At 49.4% G+C, this 18,463-nt stretch overlaps 1 protein-coding gene across 4 annotated transcripts in view; it reads right to left on the bottom strand.

The window, feature by feature from the left end:
* The window catches only part of SMARCC2 (SWI/SNF related, matrix associated, actin dependent regulator of chromatin subfamily c member 2), a 101,249-nt gene that overhangs the window by 29,213 nt on the left and 53,573 nt on the right, over positions 1 to 18,463 (bottom strand). For all 4 annotated transcript variants that reach the window (XM_040425562.1, XM_040425564.1, XM_040425563.1 and 1 more), the window contains exon 18: positions 6,892 to 7,008. In XM_040425562.1, coding sequence (XP_040281496.1) covers positions 6,892 to 7,008 — 117 coding nt within the window. The remainder of the gene's footprint in view (positions 1 to 6,891; positions 7,009 to 18,463) is intronic.

Here is an 18,463-nt window from a genome sequence, read left to right as displayed (position 1 = left end):
CCTTGTGATTGAACTTGGAGGCCATGAGGTCCACGTCCGGCATGCCCCAACGAAGGCAAATGGCCTCGAACACCTCCGGGTGAAGAGACCACTCGCCGGGGTCGACGGTGGTGCGACTGAGGAAGTCCGCCGCCCAATTGTCCACCCCTGGAATAAAAATTGCAGATAGAGCCGGGACGTGGGCTTCCGCCCAACGGAGAATGCTGGTGACCTCCCGCATCGCTGCAGCGCTGCGAGTGCCCCCCTGGTGGTTTATGTACGCCACGGCCGTGGCGTTGTCCGATTGCACACGAACTGGATGACCCCTCAGCAGATGAGTCCAGTGTCGCAGAGACAGAAGGGCCGCTCTCAGCTCCAGGACATTGATCGAGAGTTTGGACTCCGATGGAGACCAAATGCCCTGGACGGATCGGGGAGGAAACACGCCTCCCCAGCCCAAGAGACTGGCATCGGTTGTAACCACCAACCAGTTGAGCGGCAGAAAGGACTTGCCCAGAAGAGGGGCCTGTAACCACCAGCGGAGAGATGACCGCACCGGAGGCGATAGACGGAAGGGAAGGTCCAGAGACTCCGGCGATTTGTCCCAGGAGGAGAGGATCGCCCGTTGGAGAGGGCGGGAGTGAAACTGCGCAAATGGGATCGCCTCGAAGCAGGCAACCATCTGCCCCAAGACCCGCATGCAGAAGCGGAAGGACGGTCGACGGTGGAGAAGGAGACCCCGAATCGCCCGACGGAGGGTCAGTCGTTTTTCCGAGGGAAGACGTACCTCCGCCGCTCCCGTGTCTAAAAGCATTCCCAGGAAGACCAGTTGTCTGGAGGGGGGAAGGGAGGACTTGGGGAAGTTGATGACCCAACCGAACCTCGCCAGGGTCTCTAGAGTGAGATCCACGCTGGCAACCGCTTGAGAAAGGGACGGAGCCTTGATGAGGATATCGTCCAAGTACGGTAGCAGAAAAACACCCCTGGAGCGGAGTAAGGCCAAAACCGGGGCCAGGACCTTGGTGAACACCCGGGGGGCTGTTGCCAGCCCAAAGGGAAGGGCGACAAATTGGAAGTGAAGGTCCCCCACGGCGAATCGGAGGAAGCGATGGTGACACCGGGCTACCGGAACATGGAGGTAGGCATCCTGTATATCGATGGAAGACATGAAATCTCCCCGCTCCAGGGAAGCCACCGCGGAACGGAGGGACTCCATCCGAAACCGTCGAAGGAGGAGAAAACGGTTGAGCCTTTTGAGGTCCAAAATGGGCCGCACCGAACCTCCCTTCTTGGGAACTACAAAGAGGTTCGAATAGAACCCTTGGAACCTTTCCTCTAGAGGAACGGGGGTAATCACCCCCCTGTCCAGTAAGGCTTGAACAGCCGCGGAGAACGCGGCCGCGCTTTTCGGGTCCCGCGGCGGGCGGGAGCGAAAGAACCGATCTGGAGGGAAGAACGCGAATTCGATTTTGTATCCAGAAAACACAATTTCGAGAGCCCAGGCGTCGGAGACGTGAGCCATCCAGACGTCCCTGAAAAGGAGGAGCCGGCCCCCCACCCGGGTGGGTGGGGGCGCACCTTCAGGCAGAGGACTGCTTTGCTGCGGGTGTGCGGGCAGCCTGCGGCCTGCGCCAGGAGGGCTGCGCCCGAAAAAACGGCTTCCTACGCTTATCCTGGGGAGGGGCCGAAGCGGCAGCTGCGGGGGGAGCCCCAGAGGTCCTGCGGGAGGACCGAAAACGAGACGCACCAGGGCGTCCGCGGGGGGCGCCCCTGGCTTGGGGTTGAGGAAGATGGGTGCTTTTACCACCCGTGGCCTCCGAAATAAGCTCGTCTAGGCGGACCCCGAAAAGGCGGGAACCCGCAAAAGGTAGCCCCGCCAAGGAACGTTTGGAGGCAGCGTCCGCTTTCCAAACCTTCAGCCAGAGTTCCCTCCTGACGGAAACGGCCAGGGCGGAGGAGCGTGCTATAAGGGCTCCCGCATCAAGGGAGGCCTCGCAAACAAAATTCCCAGCCCGAACAATAAGCTGGGCCAAGGAACGTAGGTCCTGGATGGGGACGTCCGAGTCCAACTCCTGCTCCAGCTGCACACCCCAAGCAGAGATTGCTTTACCTGCCCAGGCAGAAGCAAAAACCGGTCTGAGGGCAGAACCGGAGGCAGCAAAAATGCCCTTGGAAAGGGTCTCCATGCGACGGTCCTCCGCTGACTGAAGAGAGGACCCGTCGGGAACAGGGATGGCCGTGTTCTTTGACAGACGGGCCACAGGGGGGTCCACCTTGGGTGGGGACGACCAGGTGGCCACAACATCGGCTGGAAAAGGATAGCAAATATCCAGCTTCTTGGGATTGACAAAACGGGCGTCCGGGCGAGCCCAAGCTTGAGACACCACGGAGGAGAAATCAGAGTGGATTGGAAAGACTTTGGAGGCCTGCTTGGGTCTGATAAAGGAGACGCTAGCTGCGTCAGAGCTAGGGGGGTCATCTTGCACCTTAAAGGTGTCACGAATATCAGAGATGAGTTGACCCATCGCTGAGGCTAGCTTGGATGGCAGGGCCGAGTCCATTTCCAAATCCGAAGCCGCCAATTCACCTTCAGAGGGCGAATCCTTTGGAGAGGAGAGGCCCGTCTGAGTGCGCACGCGTGGCGGAGAGAGAGAGGCATCCGAGGAGGAGGCTCGCTCTACTCTAAAACGCTTCTGAGAGTGCCTAGCTCGGGAAGGGTCACTAAGAGAGGGTGAACCCGCCGCAGCGGCAGAAGCGGTGGACCCGGAGGGTGCGACAGTAAGAGTGGCATCCTGCGGGGTAGGCGGCCTGTCTATTAGGCGGCCCACGACATGGGTGAGGCTTTCCACGGCCTGGGACAGGGATCTAGCCCAGTCAGGCGGGTCAGAGGAAGCAGGGAGCGACACATCGGGCGACTGAGGCTGCGGTGGAGCCCGGCATGCAGGACAGTGCGGATCAGACTGCCCCCGGGGAAAGGGTTCCCTACAAGCGGTACAGGCATGGTACCAAGGCTTGGCGGCTGCAGAAGGGTCTGACATGGTGATTACACCCAGGCAGCAGCACTGGTGGCACGGAGGGAGTTAACAGTCCTACCAGACCCGCGGACAGCGCAAGCGGCAGCAGTAAGGGCAGCAGACTGAAGGAGGCTGTGGAGGAGTGGCAGCAGGCACGGAGATGAAGAGCTTCAGGATCGGACGGCAGAGAGGATTCCACGCAGCACTAGAGATGTGGAGCCCGACGAAATAGGAAGCAGCGGAGCGCATGTAGGAAGCTCCGCCCCCCCCCCCTGCCGCGCTGAAGGAGAAGGCAGAGCCGCGCGCGCGTCAAAATGATTTAACCCCCGAGAAGTATGAAGTGCCGGCCAAGCTAAAATGGCGCCGTTCGCGCCAAGTAAGCGGCCCCGGCCGCGCCTGGATGTGGCAGACGGCCTCCTGCCCACAGCCGTCCCCCTGATGCCCTGCCGCTGGAGAAGACCGAAGTCCCCCCCAAATGATGCCCGGTAAAAATTGCCGGCCCAATTATGCCTATGGGGGGGGGGGGTTGATGATGTATGGAAAAAAACACTTGAGTCTTCAAGCGTAGACGTAGCAGCGGTGGGAGGGAGAGGAAAAAGGGGGGGGGGGGGCTGGAGCAGCCACTCTCACCATCCGCTGTCTTCACCCTCAATCCGTCCAGCAGGGTCGCCCATTCAGCTACTGGCACCGCAGTGGCAGGAAGCCGGGGGAGGGACTTGGAGTGCGGGCGACCCTTGAGCTGGCGGGACGCAGGGGAGCGAGGCTGCCCTGGTCCACCTTGTCTTCTGTGGGGGAGGCGGCAGTGCGGCATTACCGGCACTGGCGCAACTCAACCCCGGGAGAAACAGAGGGGTCTAGTGCGCCTCTGTTGTCCCTGCAAGTAGAAAAAAACCGAATTAAAAACAACAAATAACGCAAAAAATAAAAAATTATAGGAAAGCAACCCTGCCTAAGCAGGGAGTGTCTTGCCTCCTTGGACACTAAGCAAAAAACTGGCAGTCTCTCTCTCCAGGCTGAAGGGTATAGCTGATGGAGGAGGGGCTTACAGCTTTCACTTAGTGTCACGCCTCCTAGGGAGCAGAGCTATACCCATGGTTTCCTGTGTCCCCCAAGGAATATGGGCGAGAAATGAAATTTTCTCAAGCGGTTCAGAAGGAGCTGACTGTAAAGGTGGCCATACACACAAGATTAAAGTCGGCCATAATAGCAGAAAAACTAGCATGAACGAGCCTTCAGGATCACCGACAGCAGACACTTGTCTGCTGAAAATGGAATCCACCATGCTGGAAAACTTTGGTTGTTCACTGGCCGAAACTGCATGTTGATGGCATGATCCGCATGCGGCCGATCATTATCTCAATTGTATGGCCAACTTAAGGAATACAAAACCAAGTAAAGATCCTACGGCAAAGCAGGGGAATAATAGAGTGGAGCAGAGTGGGCGTCCCCCTGGAGAAAAAAAATCAAGTAGTCAACTTCAAAGACAGAGGACATAGAAACAGTATTGAAAGACTTGATCCTTGAGAGAACTCGGTCCAAACCCCAAGTCCAAACCATGCTGCAGAAAGGTTAGGATTCTGGAGAGTGAGAAATGAAGTGGAGGGAGCTGATGTTCCTTCAATCAGCAGTAGAAGGACTTCCAGGTCCTACAACAGATCTTGAACAAAGAGATAAAAAAAAAAAAATAACCCAAATTTCAGGCAGCTGTCAAACATAGCAACTCTAAATGCTTATGGAAGAGGAGTTCCTGAGAGGAAGAAGCCATGGAGTATCAGCTAAATGAATTAATAATGTCGACGTTCCACACCTGGTGGGGGTCAATCTATTGTTGGGATGCCCTCTGATTTGATTCTCTGGAGGATCCAGGGCAGAAGAGGGAGACGGGGTAAAGTTTACAGGATATTGAAGTGATGCCGTGGAGACACTAGGGCAGTGATGGCGAACCTATGGCACGAGTGCCAGAGGCAGCACTCAGAGCCCTCTCTGTGGGCACCCGAACCCTGAAAAAAGTCTATGGTGTACCAATATGCCTTAGACTTTTCCTGCCATTCCTCAGCGCAGGGCGCACTATGAACATCGTAGGCAGCGCAATGTAGGCAGGCTGTTATAGCTAAATGATAAAGTACATTGAAGATATACTATATTGGACTGTGGTATTCAGGGTAAATTGCCATGTCGGCACTTTGCGATAAATAAGTGGGTTTTGGAATGCAGTTTGGGCACTCTGTCTCTAAAAGGTTCCCCATCACTGCACTAGGGTATCTACTGCTCAGGCTTGGGAATCCAACATCCTTGTCATGAAGTTGGGAAGCTTGTTGTCTGATCCATATCTAGTTATCCACACTTTTGCACAGTTCATTGAAGATGCTGGGACGGAGGGACCACTCTCCTGGGTCTATCAGTTCTCTGTTGAGGAAGTCCGCTATCCAACTGTTTAATCCCAGTATGTGCAACACAAACAGTGCCGGAACATGGACATTTGCATATTCAACAATAACGGCTGAAAATGCAATCACCACTGAGCTGCAGGTCCCACTCTAATGGTTAAGATAGGAGATGGCAGTGGGGGTGGAAGTTGGATGTGACAATTCGCTACTAGGTTCTGACATGTCTAGGAGAACTGCCGCAGAACCTCTAAGTTCAGGCTTAGAAAGGACAGAAGAGGTTGGAGGAGGAGGTACAAAAAACGCACAGTCCTACCAGAAGTGGCAACTTCCATGATACACAGCAGATGTGGGTGTCCAGGCCAGAGGAGAGGACAAGAAGAAGAGCCAAAGGGTGTCTCGCACACAGATGTCAGCACCCATGCTGAGACCTGGAGGGATGAATCTGGAGGCCATGATTGGAGGACCACTGCAAAAGACTGCTTAGTCAGAAAGGGGAGGAGGGCAGAGAGGAGGTCCGGAGGACCAGCCACCACCAAGAGAAGAAACCTTAATAGCCTGACCTAGTAGGCCACAAGAAGCATCTCTCTAAGTAATGCTGTCGGCCGTAAATGAGGTCAGCCAGCTAACACAAGAACCTAGGCTTTGGAAAATGCTGCAGGGCGCAGCTACAAGTAGAAGACACACCCCAGCAACAATGCATGGCGTTATCCATAGCCAAACCTGGTTCAGTGAAGAAAATACAAGAGGGGGGTCCCAATGGACCCCTTGAGAATACATAGGGGAGAGAGTAGCATACGAACCCCAATGTGGCTGCCGCTGCTGTGGAATCAAAACACTGCCAAGGGGTGAAAAGGACATAAGGACACCTAGGAAAATAAAAAGGAGGTTGCCACTGCTACGGCAACCTAATAAGTTGGGAGAAGTGGGGACCTTACCCAAATCCTGAAATACTCACCCTGCCTTCATGCTCTTCACTTGGGCTCTACCACGGTACCAGCATGGTCATCCCTTCAGCAACTGGTAAACAGTGGTCAGTGGTGAGGAGTAGATGCGAACCCAGGGCTGGTGGGTAACAGAGAAACAGGGCTGCTCTGTTCCACTTTGCTTTCTTGGAAGAGGGAAGAATTGAGAGGGAGGCCAACAGTGTTTGTCTTCGCCACTAGGCACAACAAGAAAATATAGCTACCCCTGTTTCCCACCAAGGAAAAAAGTGAAAATAACATTAAAAAAAGGCAGAAAGGGGCCTGCCTTCTACAGACACTTAGCTAAAAGCAATTAGTTCAGTGCCTACAAGATAGGTATAGTTGGTAGAAGGGGCTAAAACTTTTTTGGATTAGTGTCCACCTCCTAGTGGCAGCAGCTACACCAATGGTCCTCTGTCCACCCAATGACACAAAAGAGGGAAAAAGCACATTGACCTAAGACTATTTAGGGTATAAGGATATTTTGGTCTATACAGTCTGTGTACTCCTAAAACTGAGACATATTTGTCTTGTACGATTGCTGCTTACCTTGGAAGTTGTGTTCTTCTTGCTGTACATATCAGTTCTAAGCCCAAAATTTTGTAGGTCAGTTGGTTTTTCTTTATTCTTGTCAGGGAAATTCAGCATCTGTTGTGAAGCAGAGGTCTGGAAGAGAAGATACACAACAAAGTAGTATGAGAGGGGTCAAAAACACCTTAAAGGGGTTGTGTCAACTCAGATATTGGTGGCATATTGATAGGATATGCCACCAATGTCAGATAGATGCAGGTTCCACCTGTGGGATCCCCACCTGTCTTCTGGAACGTCCTTTCAGAGATGGCAGCTGCACAATAATTGTGCAGCTGCCGAGTGGGCACCAGGGCACCACAGAGAGAAGGCAGGGACCATTCCTGCCTTCTAGATCTCAATGAGCGCTGTGTATACAGCTGAGGAATCGATCTGCTGCTTCCTGTCCCGACCTGGTGATCATGTGCCCCCCAGGGCCGGGAGAGTGCAGGAGCCGACGGGTCTTCCATAGACCTCGATCAGCCCTGCAATGAGGCTGTACAGCGCTGTATTATGCTGTACAGTCTTTCTGGGGGTGTATTTCTCCTGTAACTGGGGCTACTATGTCAGCCCCAGTTACAGGAGAAATCAAGTAAAAAAAATAAAATTAATGAAAATAAATGTCCCCCAGAGATCTTGTATGACCTTATGGGAGACACAAAGTGTAAAATAAAAACAAGTGTTTTAAAAAAAATAAAATAATACTTCACATAAATAATTTTTTTTTTTTACCCCAAATCTGTTATTTAAAAAATGTTAAAAATAGAAGAAAAAAACTTAAATAAACATATTTGATATCACCGCGTCCGCAACGACCGGCTCTAAAATAATATCATATGATCTACCCTATCAGGTGAACGCCAGAAAAATAAATAAAAAAAATGAATAAACATTGCGCCAAAACAGATTTTTTTAGTGAGCTCACCTCCCCAAAAACATGTTAATCAATCAAAAAGTCGTACGTACCCCAAAATGGTAGCAATAAAAACGTCACGTTTGGTATTGCCGTGTCCGTAACACTTCAATTGGCTATACAAAAATATGATCTACCCCATTAAGTGAACGGTGTAAAAAAAAAAAAATAATTATTAAAATTATGCCAAAACAGCTTTTTATTCTCACCTCTCAAAAAAACATTATATCAATTTATCAAAAAGTCGTATGTATCCCAAAATGGTAGCAATAAAAACGTCACCTCGTCCCGCAGAAAACAAGCCCTCACACAAGACTATAGCCAGAAAAATGAAAAATGAAAATAAAAAATATAAAGTCTCTAAGAAAATGGCAACATAAAAACATGATTTTTGTAAGAATGTTTTTTATTGTGTAAGGCTACTTTCACACTGGCGTTTCTGGGTCCGCTTGTGAGATCCGTTTCAGGGCTCTCACAAGCGGCCCAAAACGGATCAATTTAGCCCCAATGCATTCTGAATGGATAAGGATCCGTTCAGAATGCATCAGTTTGCCTCCGTCCAGTCTCCATTCCGCTCTGGAGGCGGACACCAAAACGTTGCTTGCAGCGTTTTGATGTCCGCCTGACGATGCAGAGCCAAACGGATCCGTCCTGACTTACAATGTAAGTCAATGGGGACGGATCCGTTTTCACTGACACAATATGGTGCAATTGAAAATGGATCCGCCTCCCATTGACTTTCAGTGTAAGTCAAAATGGATCCGTTTGCATTATTTATTTATTTTTGTTCATGGTAATGCAAACTGATCCATTCTGAACGGATACCAGTGTTTGCATTATAGGTGCGGATCCGTCTGTGCAGATACCAGACGGATTCACACCTAACGCAGGTGTGAAAGTAGCCTAAAACGTAAACATAAAAAAAAGAAGACATATTTGGTTTGGTATCATTGTATCCGTAATGACCGGATCTATAAAAATATCACGATTTACCCCATCAAGTGAACGATGTAAAAAAAATATAAAAAAATATTTAAAAAATTGGAAAAATGACAACAAACAGCTTTTTTTGTGACTTCACCTCCCAAAAAATGAGATAAAAATCAACCTGAAAGCCAAATGTACCCCAAAATTGTGCCAATAATGTGGGGATCACACAGCAGGCATATGGATAACGTCAGTCACAGAATACATGCATGCATTGTGTAATGTAAAGGAGATGAACACCACTCTCCCCACACCTTGTGAAACTTTTGTGGGCATTTTCTGTGAATAAATACTATTTTCTCCATACTCACAGCGTGATTGACCAGTGATTTCCATTGACCCAGTGTGGGTGCTCTGTCAGCCATCCACCTCAGAGCAATGGCTTTTCTAGCAAAGAATAAACTCAGACTTTAGGGCAGAGCGGTACTGCAGTGGGGACCAAAGTTGTCAGCACCTCTATGACCGCTCTCCAGAAACCTTGTAAGTGCATGCAATCCCACAAGCATCTGTGACACCTATTGTGAGGTAGTCTGCCCATTTTGTGCAGTCTAGTGGGCGCGAGGTAACTTCTGTGCAGAATAAACAGCTGAATCAGCCCATTATTAATTGATGGGGAGACTTTTACCGGAGCAATCAGGGCTTCATTCCAGTCATCAGCCGTCAGGGAAGGTATGGAATTTTTCCACTTTTCCTTGACATCGAGAGGGGTCATCAGCATCCGGTTATTGAGCAGATGTGTATAGAGCACAGAGATGATACCCCTTGGACCCTGTGATCTTAGAACACCTATTAAAGGGTATTTTGAAATTTTCCGGTCTCCCACCCGAAATTGAGCTATTAACGCGTGCTTCAGCTGCAGATAACTAAAGAAAAAATTACGAGGTAACTCAAACTTCTCCTGCATCTGCGAGAAGGAACAAAGGGTGCCCCCGACATATAGATCTCTCAGGATAAGAACCCCGTGAGACTTCCACAGATTCCCTCCCTCTAATTCTTTCAGATGTGCGAACATGGGGTTGTCCCATATCGGTATATCATCCGGAAGATCCTTAAATGATTGCATCTTGGCAGCACTCCACACCTGGTGGGCCAATTTGTGTATAGGAAGCAAGCGGTGGGGAACAGACCGTGACCCCTCTAACAGTGGCCACAGGGAAGACATGCTCAGATATTCCCTTAGATAGTATTCCGCATTTGGCAATTCTGACGTTAGGATCCAGGGAGATAAGAATTTCAACTGACCGGCTAGATAATACAGGAAGAAATCAGGCAAGGCGGCTCTGCCCTCTAGCTTAGATCTTTGCAGGACTTTAAGGGAAAGCTTCCTTCTAGATTCCCCCCAAATGAAATTAGCTACTAATGAATGAATGCGACCAAAGAATCCCTGGGATATCGGTGTGCATGCATGCACCAGGAGGTATGGCCCTTTAGGCAACAGAATCATTTTGACCAGATTTAGTCTCCCCATAGTTGATAACGGTAGGGATTTCCATGTTCTGAATTTATCAGTAAACAGGGATTCCAAGGGCGCTATATTTAAGGAGTACGCCAATTGGGGATCCCTGGTGATCAGAATTCCTAGATACTTTAAACGTTCTACTACCGGTAAATTGCAGTATTGCGGGGGCCACGTGTGTGCCCGCGGGGGCATAAGTGCTGATTTCATCCAATTTATGTGTAAACCCGAGTACTCTCCAAACCTTTCTATTATATCAATCGCTCTAGGGAGCGTAGTGTCAGGTTCATCCATAAAGAGAAGGAGATCATCCGCATATAATCCAACTTTATCTGTTCTATCTCCTATGCTCACCCCTCTAAAGACCGGGTCCTGTCTGATTCTTAGGGCGAGATGTTCTATCGCTATGGCGAACAGCAGCGGCGACAGGGGGCACCCTTGCCTAGTGCCTCTATGAAGTTCAAAAGACTCTGAGAGTGATCCATTCACCAGTATGTTTGCTTTGGGAAGTCGGTATAGTATCTCCACCCACTTGATAAACTTAGGGCCAAATCCAAAGTTCTGCAACACTTCTAACAAATACATCCCTTCCACTGAGTCAAAAGCTTTGGCTGTGTCCAACGATGCCAGGGCCCAGTGCTTATCTCCTGCCACTCCTATCTGCGCGATGACCTGTGCTCTCCTAATGTTATCAGATGTCGACCTGCCCGGTATAAAACCTGACTGATCTTTATGTACTATAGTGGTGATTACCTTGTTCAATCTAGTAGCCAGCAGTCTTGTGAGTATTTTATAATCTAGATTCAGGAGCGAAATCGGTCTATAAGACCCACACTCCAAAGGGTCTTTTTTTCTGGCTTCAGGATCACAACTATAGAAGCATCATACATAGATTCTGGTAGCCGGTGTCTTTGCTGAGTGGCTAGATATAGTTTAAGAAGTTGGGGTCCTAATACATTAACATATTTAGAGTACACTTTTACCGGGATCCCGTCCGGGCCAGGCCCTTTGCCTGCTGGCAGCTCCTTTATTGCCATTTGAATTTCATCTAATGAAATGTCAGCCTCTAGTAGACTCCTGCCTCATCACTAAGCTGAGGGTGTGCTACCTGCGCTAATTAGGACCCCAGCTCTTGAGGTGTATAGTGAGCTGCAGACTTATAGAGCTCTTGGTAGAATCCTTTGAAGCATCCCAATATCTCGCTAACTGATTCTACCACTAGACCCCCAGAGTTCTTTATTCTAATGACCGGGGGGGGGGGGGGGGGGGGGGGGGAACTATTACTGCGTACAATGTGAGCAAGCAGTTTACCCGCCTGATTACCCGACTCAAAGGATTGCTGTTTTAAAAAGAATAATTTACACTCACTCTTTTCCTTGAGATGCATCATGTAGAGCCTACCTTTAAGCATCCAATCCTGCCTATTCACTTCAGAGGGATTAGACCTGAAGGAGTTCTCTGCCTCCTTCCAAATAGCATGTAGCTCTAGCTCTTTGCGTGCTGAGTCTCTTTTGATATAGGAGATAGATGACTTGAGACACCCTCTCAAGTAAGCTTTCAATGTCTCTCAGAGTAGCAATGCATCCGTCATCTCATCCTGCACCTCCAGAAATAGCTGGAGCTGATCAGGGATTCTATCATTCGTGGTCATAAGGGACAACCAGAATGGATGAACACGCGTCTTGACACTCTGTTTGACACTATCCTGAAGTCTAATTTGAGCAAAAACCGGTGCGTGATCCGAGGGGCCCCTGTGATCCATAACTAATATCTTTAAGATCTGTGTATACTGCGGCACTGCCCAGAAGATAATCAATCCTGGATAGTGCACCTCTAGCTGGAGTGAAGCAGGAGTACTCCCTCTGAAGTGGATGCCTCGGTCTCCACAAACCCAACCACCCCAGTTCTTTAATCATTCTAGAAAGATTAGTGGCATGCTGAGTGCAATCACCTCCTCTCCCTACTGAGTGGAATCTATCCATGTCTTCATGCATCACTAGATTGAAATCTCCCATGCAAAGAAATTTGGCATTGGGGAATTGCGCAGCGAAGCTCATCACCACCTGGAATATTGTTATAGTGGCGGGGGGGGGGGGGGGATTATATATATTGACCACAACATACGGAGCACAATTAATGAATGCATAAACAAGAATATACTGCCCCTCAGGATCCACCACCGATTGCTGAACTTCCCATCTAATGTTTCTGTGAACAAGTATAGCTACTCCTCTGGAGTGCGTAGATCCATACGCGTTCAGAGACCACTGGACCCATGGCTTCTTAATTCTATTGTTTCTGGCGTCAGGTGAGTTTCCTGCAACCCCAAAATGTGAGGATTATACTGTCGGAGATGAGAGAATACAGCAATCCTTTTTCTAGGGTTGCCCAAACCTCTTACATTCCAGAAGACAACATTTAAATCTGCCATCGGTACATTAATAGCTTATTCTACAGATACCCCAGTGCCCCCTCTTCAGGAGAACGAGGACCCTCTCATATACCCTCTGCGCTGAAGTAATGCGACTAGTGCAACATGCCTTAAACAGAGTAAACAGTGTAAAACTTAACTGTAGAGTAACAGATAAATGAATGAACCTGTAAGTGATGACATTAATGCCATCCTGTGATGTGGCTGAGTTACCGGAGACCTGCATAGTGCAATGTGATGTTAAGGGCTCATTCAGACGGCCGTATGCTGTCCGCAAAAATACTGAATGCTATCCGTTTTTTTGCGGATCCGCAAAAAAAATGAAACATGTCCTATACTTGTCCGTGAAAATCAGGACATGCCCCATTGAAGTCTAAGGGTCCGCAAAAATACTGAATGCTATCCGTTTTTTTGCAGATCCGTTTTTTTGCGGATCCGCAAAAAAACGGATAGCATTCAGTATTTTTGCGGACAGCATACGGCCGTCTGAATGAGCCCTAAATCTATGCAGGTGTCTGCTCGGCCCCGCCACAATGGGATAGTATTGCATACTGCGTGCACATATATTGATTAGATAAAGGAGAATAGAGAGAGAGGAGGGGGGGGAGGCAATGAGGGGAAGGATGGAAGAGTAATGGCGTCTCCGCCAACATAAAATGTGGTACTATTCGCTAAGCCACTGTGCTAGTATAAAATGAGGGGATTTCTCCCTGGTCTCGGACATTGATGTTAAAAGTCATCGGAACACATCTAGCAGTGAAGCATGTCAGTGTGAACTGGATACTTGCGGCATCTTCGGAGGCAAAAGCATCAGTGAGGCCCTGGGCGACTCGGCCTCTTGGAGATCCATTCCTCCGCCTCCTTGGGATCAACAAAAAAGACCGTCTCTCCATCTATCACCCGAAGACGTGCCGGATAGGCCATGGAGTATTGCAGGTTTAAATCACGTAGCCGACGCTTGACCGAGATGAAGGTGGCTCTTTTCTTTTGCAGCTCAGCTGAAAAGTCAGGAAACAGCGATATATTCGCACTTTCAGGTTTGATGTCCTGCTTATTCCTTGCTTGACTCAAGATGAGATCTCTGTCTTTCCAATTAAGCATTCGCGCCAGTAGGGGCCTTGGGGGAGCTCCTGGAGGGGGAGGTCTAGCAGGAACCCGATGCGCTCTCTTAACGGCGTAGGCGTCTGAAAATGGCGCTTCAGGAAATTGTGCCTTGAACCAAAGTTCTAGAAAAGTAGCCGGATCCGAGACCTCCGCTCTCTCTGGCAGTCCCAGGATCCTGACGTTGTAGGTCTGGCTCTGATCTCAAGATCATCACACTTTTGTTGCCATAAATTCACAGACCTCTCCACATCATTCACTCTGCGTACAAGTGGTCTTGTGAGGTCTTCTAGAGCCGAGACCCTGTCTTCTGTGTGACGCACTCGCTCCCTGAGCTGATGCACATCTTGTCTCAGCAGGCCCAGATCCACCTTCACTTCCTCTATTTTGCAGGTAAGCGATGTTTGACAAGTGGAAATTGCTGCCAGGAGCTGATGAGAGACAGTTTATTTAGGGTTACCTCTGGCTCCCCCGAGCCTTCTGCCTCTGTCTGCTGCGCTGCTTGACCTCGCGTGACTGCCGCCCGCGGTGTAGCAGGGGTGCCGGCGCCATTTTGGGCCTCCTGCCTCACATACTCTTTCAGCTTTTCAGCGGCTGATTGCGCTTTGCTGGGGCCCATCGTCACCTTCCCAGGCCATCTCCTCCTGTTCTGCACTTGCCACTCAATGTTTGGAGCGGCCAGTATGTCAGGATGCTGCAGGATTCAGTACTGGGCTCGGAGCAGGCTTCAAGTGTGTGCGCTCATGTCGGCAGTTGGCCACGCCCCAAGTGGATGGCACTATTACTGGGGATGGCACTATTATGGGGGGGGGATCTGTGGAGGACGCACTGTTATGGGGGGGATCTGTGGATGACACACTGTTATGGGGGGGATCTGTGGATGACACACTGTTATGGGGGATCTGTGGATGACCCACTGTTATGGGGGGGGGATCTGTGGATGACGCACTGTTATGGGGGGGATCTGTGGATGACGCACTGTTATGGGGGGGATCTGTGGATGACGCACTGTTATGGGGGGGGATCTGTGGATGACGCACTGTTATGGGGGGGGATCTGTGGATGACGCACTGTTATGGGGGAGATCTGTGGATGACGCACTGTTATGGGGGAGATCTGTGGATGACGCACTGTTATGGGGGAGATCTGTGGATGACGCACTGTTATGGGGGGGATCTGTGGATGACGCACTGTTATGGGGGGGGATCTGTGGATGACGCACTGTTATGGGGGAGATCTGTGGATGGCACTGTTATATATGTGGCATCCACAGACCCCCCCAGCCCATAACAGTGCCATCCACAGATGTCCCCCATAAAACTGTCATCCACAGATTCCCCCCCCCCCACCACCACCACTCCAGTGCTGCAGTATACAAATATAAAATGTCTCATTCAATTAAAAGTGATTAAACATGCCCCCTCCCTCCTAATATTACCGTACACCCTAACAGCTTCTGTACAACGCAGGCAGGCAGGCCGGACGGCCGGCGCGTCACTCACTGACGTCACGTGCCTGTGCCGCCTGCTTCATTCATGGGGGGGGGGGGGGGGGGGGGCATGTTTAAATCACTTTTAATTGAATGAGACATTTTATATTTGTATAGTGCAGCACTGGAGCGGCGGGGCCGGAGTACAGTGACTGCACCGGCCCCACCGCAATTGCCGACCCCCAGCTCCTCCTCCCAGTCTCTCCCCGCTCGCTCATACATCGCAGCCTGCGATGTAAAAATGTCAACATTCGCCCCATAAGATGCAGGGGCATTTTCCCCACACTTTTTGGGGGGGAAAAGTGCGTCTTATGGGGCGAAAAAACAAGATTTTTCTCCACACCCGACCAAAGCGGTGCGCACGGAGCCCGCTGTTAATATAATAGTGCCTGCGGGGACCTGGCCATTAACCCCCTTATGTGCCCGAATATCAACGGCCCAGAGGGGGAGGGAAGGAAGACTGTTGGAAGCTGGGCTAGTGATAAATGAAGCCCATGTCTGGCCAAAGGGGAGTCTTTTTCCGTAGAACCCTTTAGTTTATGAAGGGGAGGGAGGGGGTTAACATACTCACTTAGTCCAGTGTACTCACCTATCTTCCTCCTCTTCTCTTCACCCTCCCTAAGTGGGCCCATAAGGTACCTTTTTCCAGTAGGGTCACCCCCTCAGCAGCTGGCACCGGAGTGGCAGGAGTCTGGTATGGCTGGAGGGTCTCCTCTTTGGCGGACCTAGGTGACCCCTTGGCTGGCGGGATGCAGGGGAGCGAGGCTGCCCTGGTCCACCTTGTCTTCTGTGGGGGAGGCAGCAGTGCGGATGACCGGCACTGGCGCAACTCGACCCCGGGAGAACAGGGAGGCGAGGCGTCCATGTTTTCCCATCTGAAAAAGAAGGAAAAAAATAAACTAAAATAAAAAATCTTCAGGAGATCCCTGCAGAGCAGGGAGGTCTTGCCTCCTATTGACACTAGAAAAAACTGAAGCTCTCTCTCCAGGCTGGAGGGGGTATACCTGCCAGGGGAGGAGCTAACAGCTTTAACTAGTGTCAACACCTCCTAGAGGACATAGCTATACCCACGGTCTCTGTGTCACCCAATGAATATGGGCGAGAAATACGGTATATATAATTTTCCATTTTCACAGCCAAGTATTAAAAACTCTAGGAAACACCTGTTGACTGAAGTGCTTGCTACACCCCTTAAAAATTCCTTGGGTGGTGCAGTTTACAAAATGGGGTAATTTTTGGGGGGGGTTTCACTGTGGGGATACCTCAGGGTCTCTTCAAATGCAACATGGTGCCCAAAGATCATTCCAGCAAAACCTGCCCTGCAAAAACCATATGGCACTCCTTGCCTTCTGTGCCCTGCCGTGTGCCCATACAGCAGTATACGACCACATATGGGGTGTTTCTGTAAACTGCAGAATCAGGGTAATAAATGTTGAGGTTTGTTTTGTTGTTAAGCCTTGATGTGTTTCAGGAAAAAAATTATTAAAATGGAAAATCTGCAAATAAAGTTAAAGGGGTTATCCCATCAAAATGAATAGGTTTAAATCAGTCCGCAATGCGATACTGTGAATTTTCCTAAATATAATCATTTACCTAATTTGCAACATATTCAATATAATCCTCCCCCAGTTACCTCACTGTTGTTGCGTGTTCTCCCTTGGTTACGGCCACCTTTCACCAGGCCCAAAGCAATGGCCGCGCTTTCGCGGCGGCCGAAACAACCTCGATATAGACTGTGGATGCCTTTCTTCCATGAACGTGCACGGCGGCCGCGCATGCGCGGTTTTTCAGTATCTTGTCTTGCTTCTGAATCGTATCCGCCCATGCTCTGTTTGTTGTGCAGCACTAGAGCGAACCTAGAGTAGAGCCTGCAAGTCCGGGAGCAGTGAGAGAGTGTCAGCACTGCTATGTAAGTGAAAGAGTGCAAGCGATGATGCCTAAAATCGCCTGTTTTAGTGTCAAATGTCACTGCACATGTCCACAGGTAGAAGTGGAGGTCTGGCCATTATGTTACACATGGAAAAAAATTGGAGAATTCATTGTGGAGCACATGGGATCGGGGAGCATGAAGGGAGGAGAGTATGAGGTGCTTGCTGGCAGAAGGTACGGCTGACACGGGAGCGCGCACGCAGGCAGGGTAGGCGGAGTCAGTGGAGCTGCAGAGCGCTCATTCCGCTGTCAGTCAATACAGAGGACAACGCCCCATGACTGAGCGGGTTGAAGAGCGGGAAAGCAATGCGACGGCCTGAAAATTGAAAGGTGGGATAACCCCTTTAAATTTTCAAATTCCACCTCTATTTTGCTTTAATTCCCATGAAATACCTAAAGAGGTAACAACATTTCTAAAACCAGTTTTGAATAGTTTGAGGGGTGTCGTTTCTAAAATGGGGGGTCATTTATGGGTTGGTTCTATTACGTAAGCCCCACAAAGTGACGTGAGAACTGAACTCGTCCTTAAAAAAGCTGACTCTGGAAATTTTTTCAGGCCACTGAAGGAGCACGTAGCTCCGAAACGCGTTTGGTTAATGTATAACAAGCAGTCAACTAGTGGTAACAATTACAGACTACAATCTCCATTTTTGGCAAGATTGACGGTCTTCTCTTCTAACCATCCTGATATATTGGAAGCGACAAACACCGCAACATTCATTACTTGCAAACCACCCTCTTGTGATTGAATAGCAGTACAACTCCCGACCACGTGGGACGCCATGTGGCAAGTCGGCGTACAAAGCAGCAAACACACAGTGAGTCTAGCAACAAAGGTGCGGATTGGAGATACAAGCCGTTTTCCACAGGATTGGTAACGTACTAACAACTGCTTTTAAAGCCATTATTAATAAGAGATCACTCATTACTGCAGAATATCGATATAGTTATTTATGATTATTAACTATTGCTTTATATAAAGAGGATCTCTAACTACTCTTCGCCATCCAACAGACATTGTTGCTCTTTTAACACAATTTATAAATGGTTACCAGCATCCATACAGCGTACTATCGATATAGACTTATATAATAATAACATCATTTGGAGTTCTAAATAGACGCTGCATCTGCCATCAATTGCTCACGATCTGACATGATAGCAGACTCAATATATATTGGAATACAGCATTGAATAATTGGGACACTGCAACGGAGCTACATTGTATTTTTTTATTGTATTTTTAAC

The sequence above is a fragment of the Bufo bufo genome, chromosome 3 (assembly GCF_905171765.1).
Source record: "Bufo bufo chromosome 3, aBufBuf1.1, whole genome shotgun sequence".
NCBI classification, from domain to species: Eukaryota; Metazoa; Chordata; class Amphibia; order Anura; family Bufonidae; genus Bufo; species Bufo bufo.
Note: the sequence above shows the minus strand (reverse complement) of the source record. Positions and strands in the feature narration are given on the sequence as shown.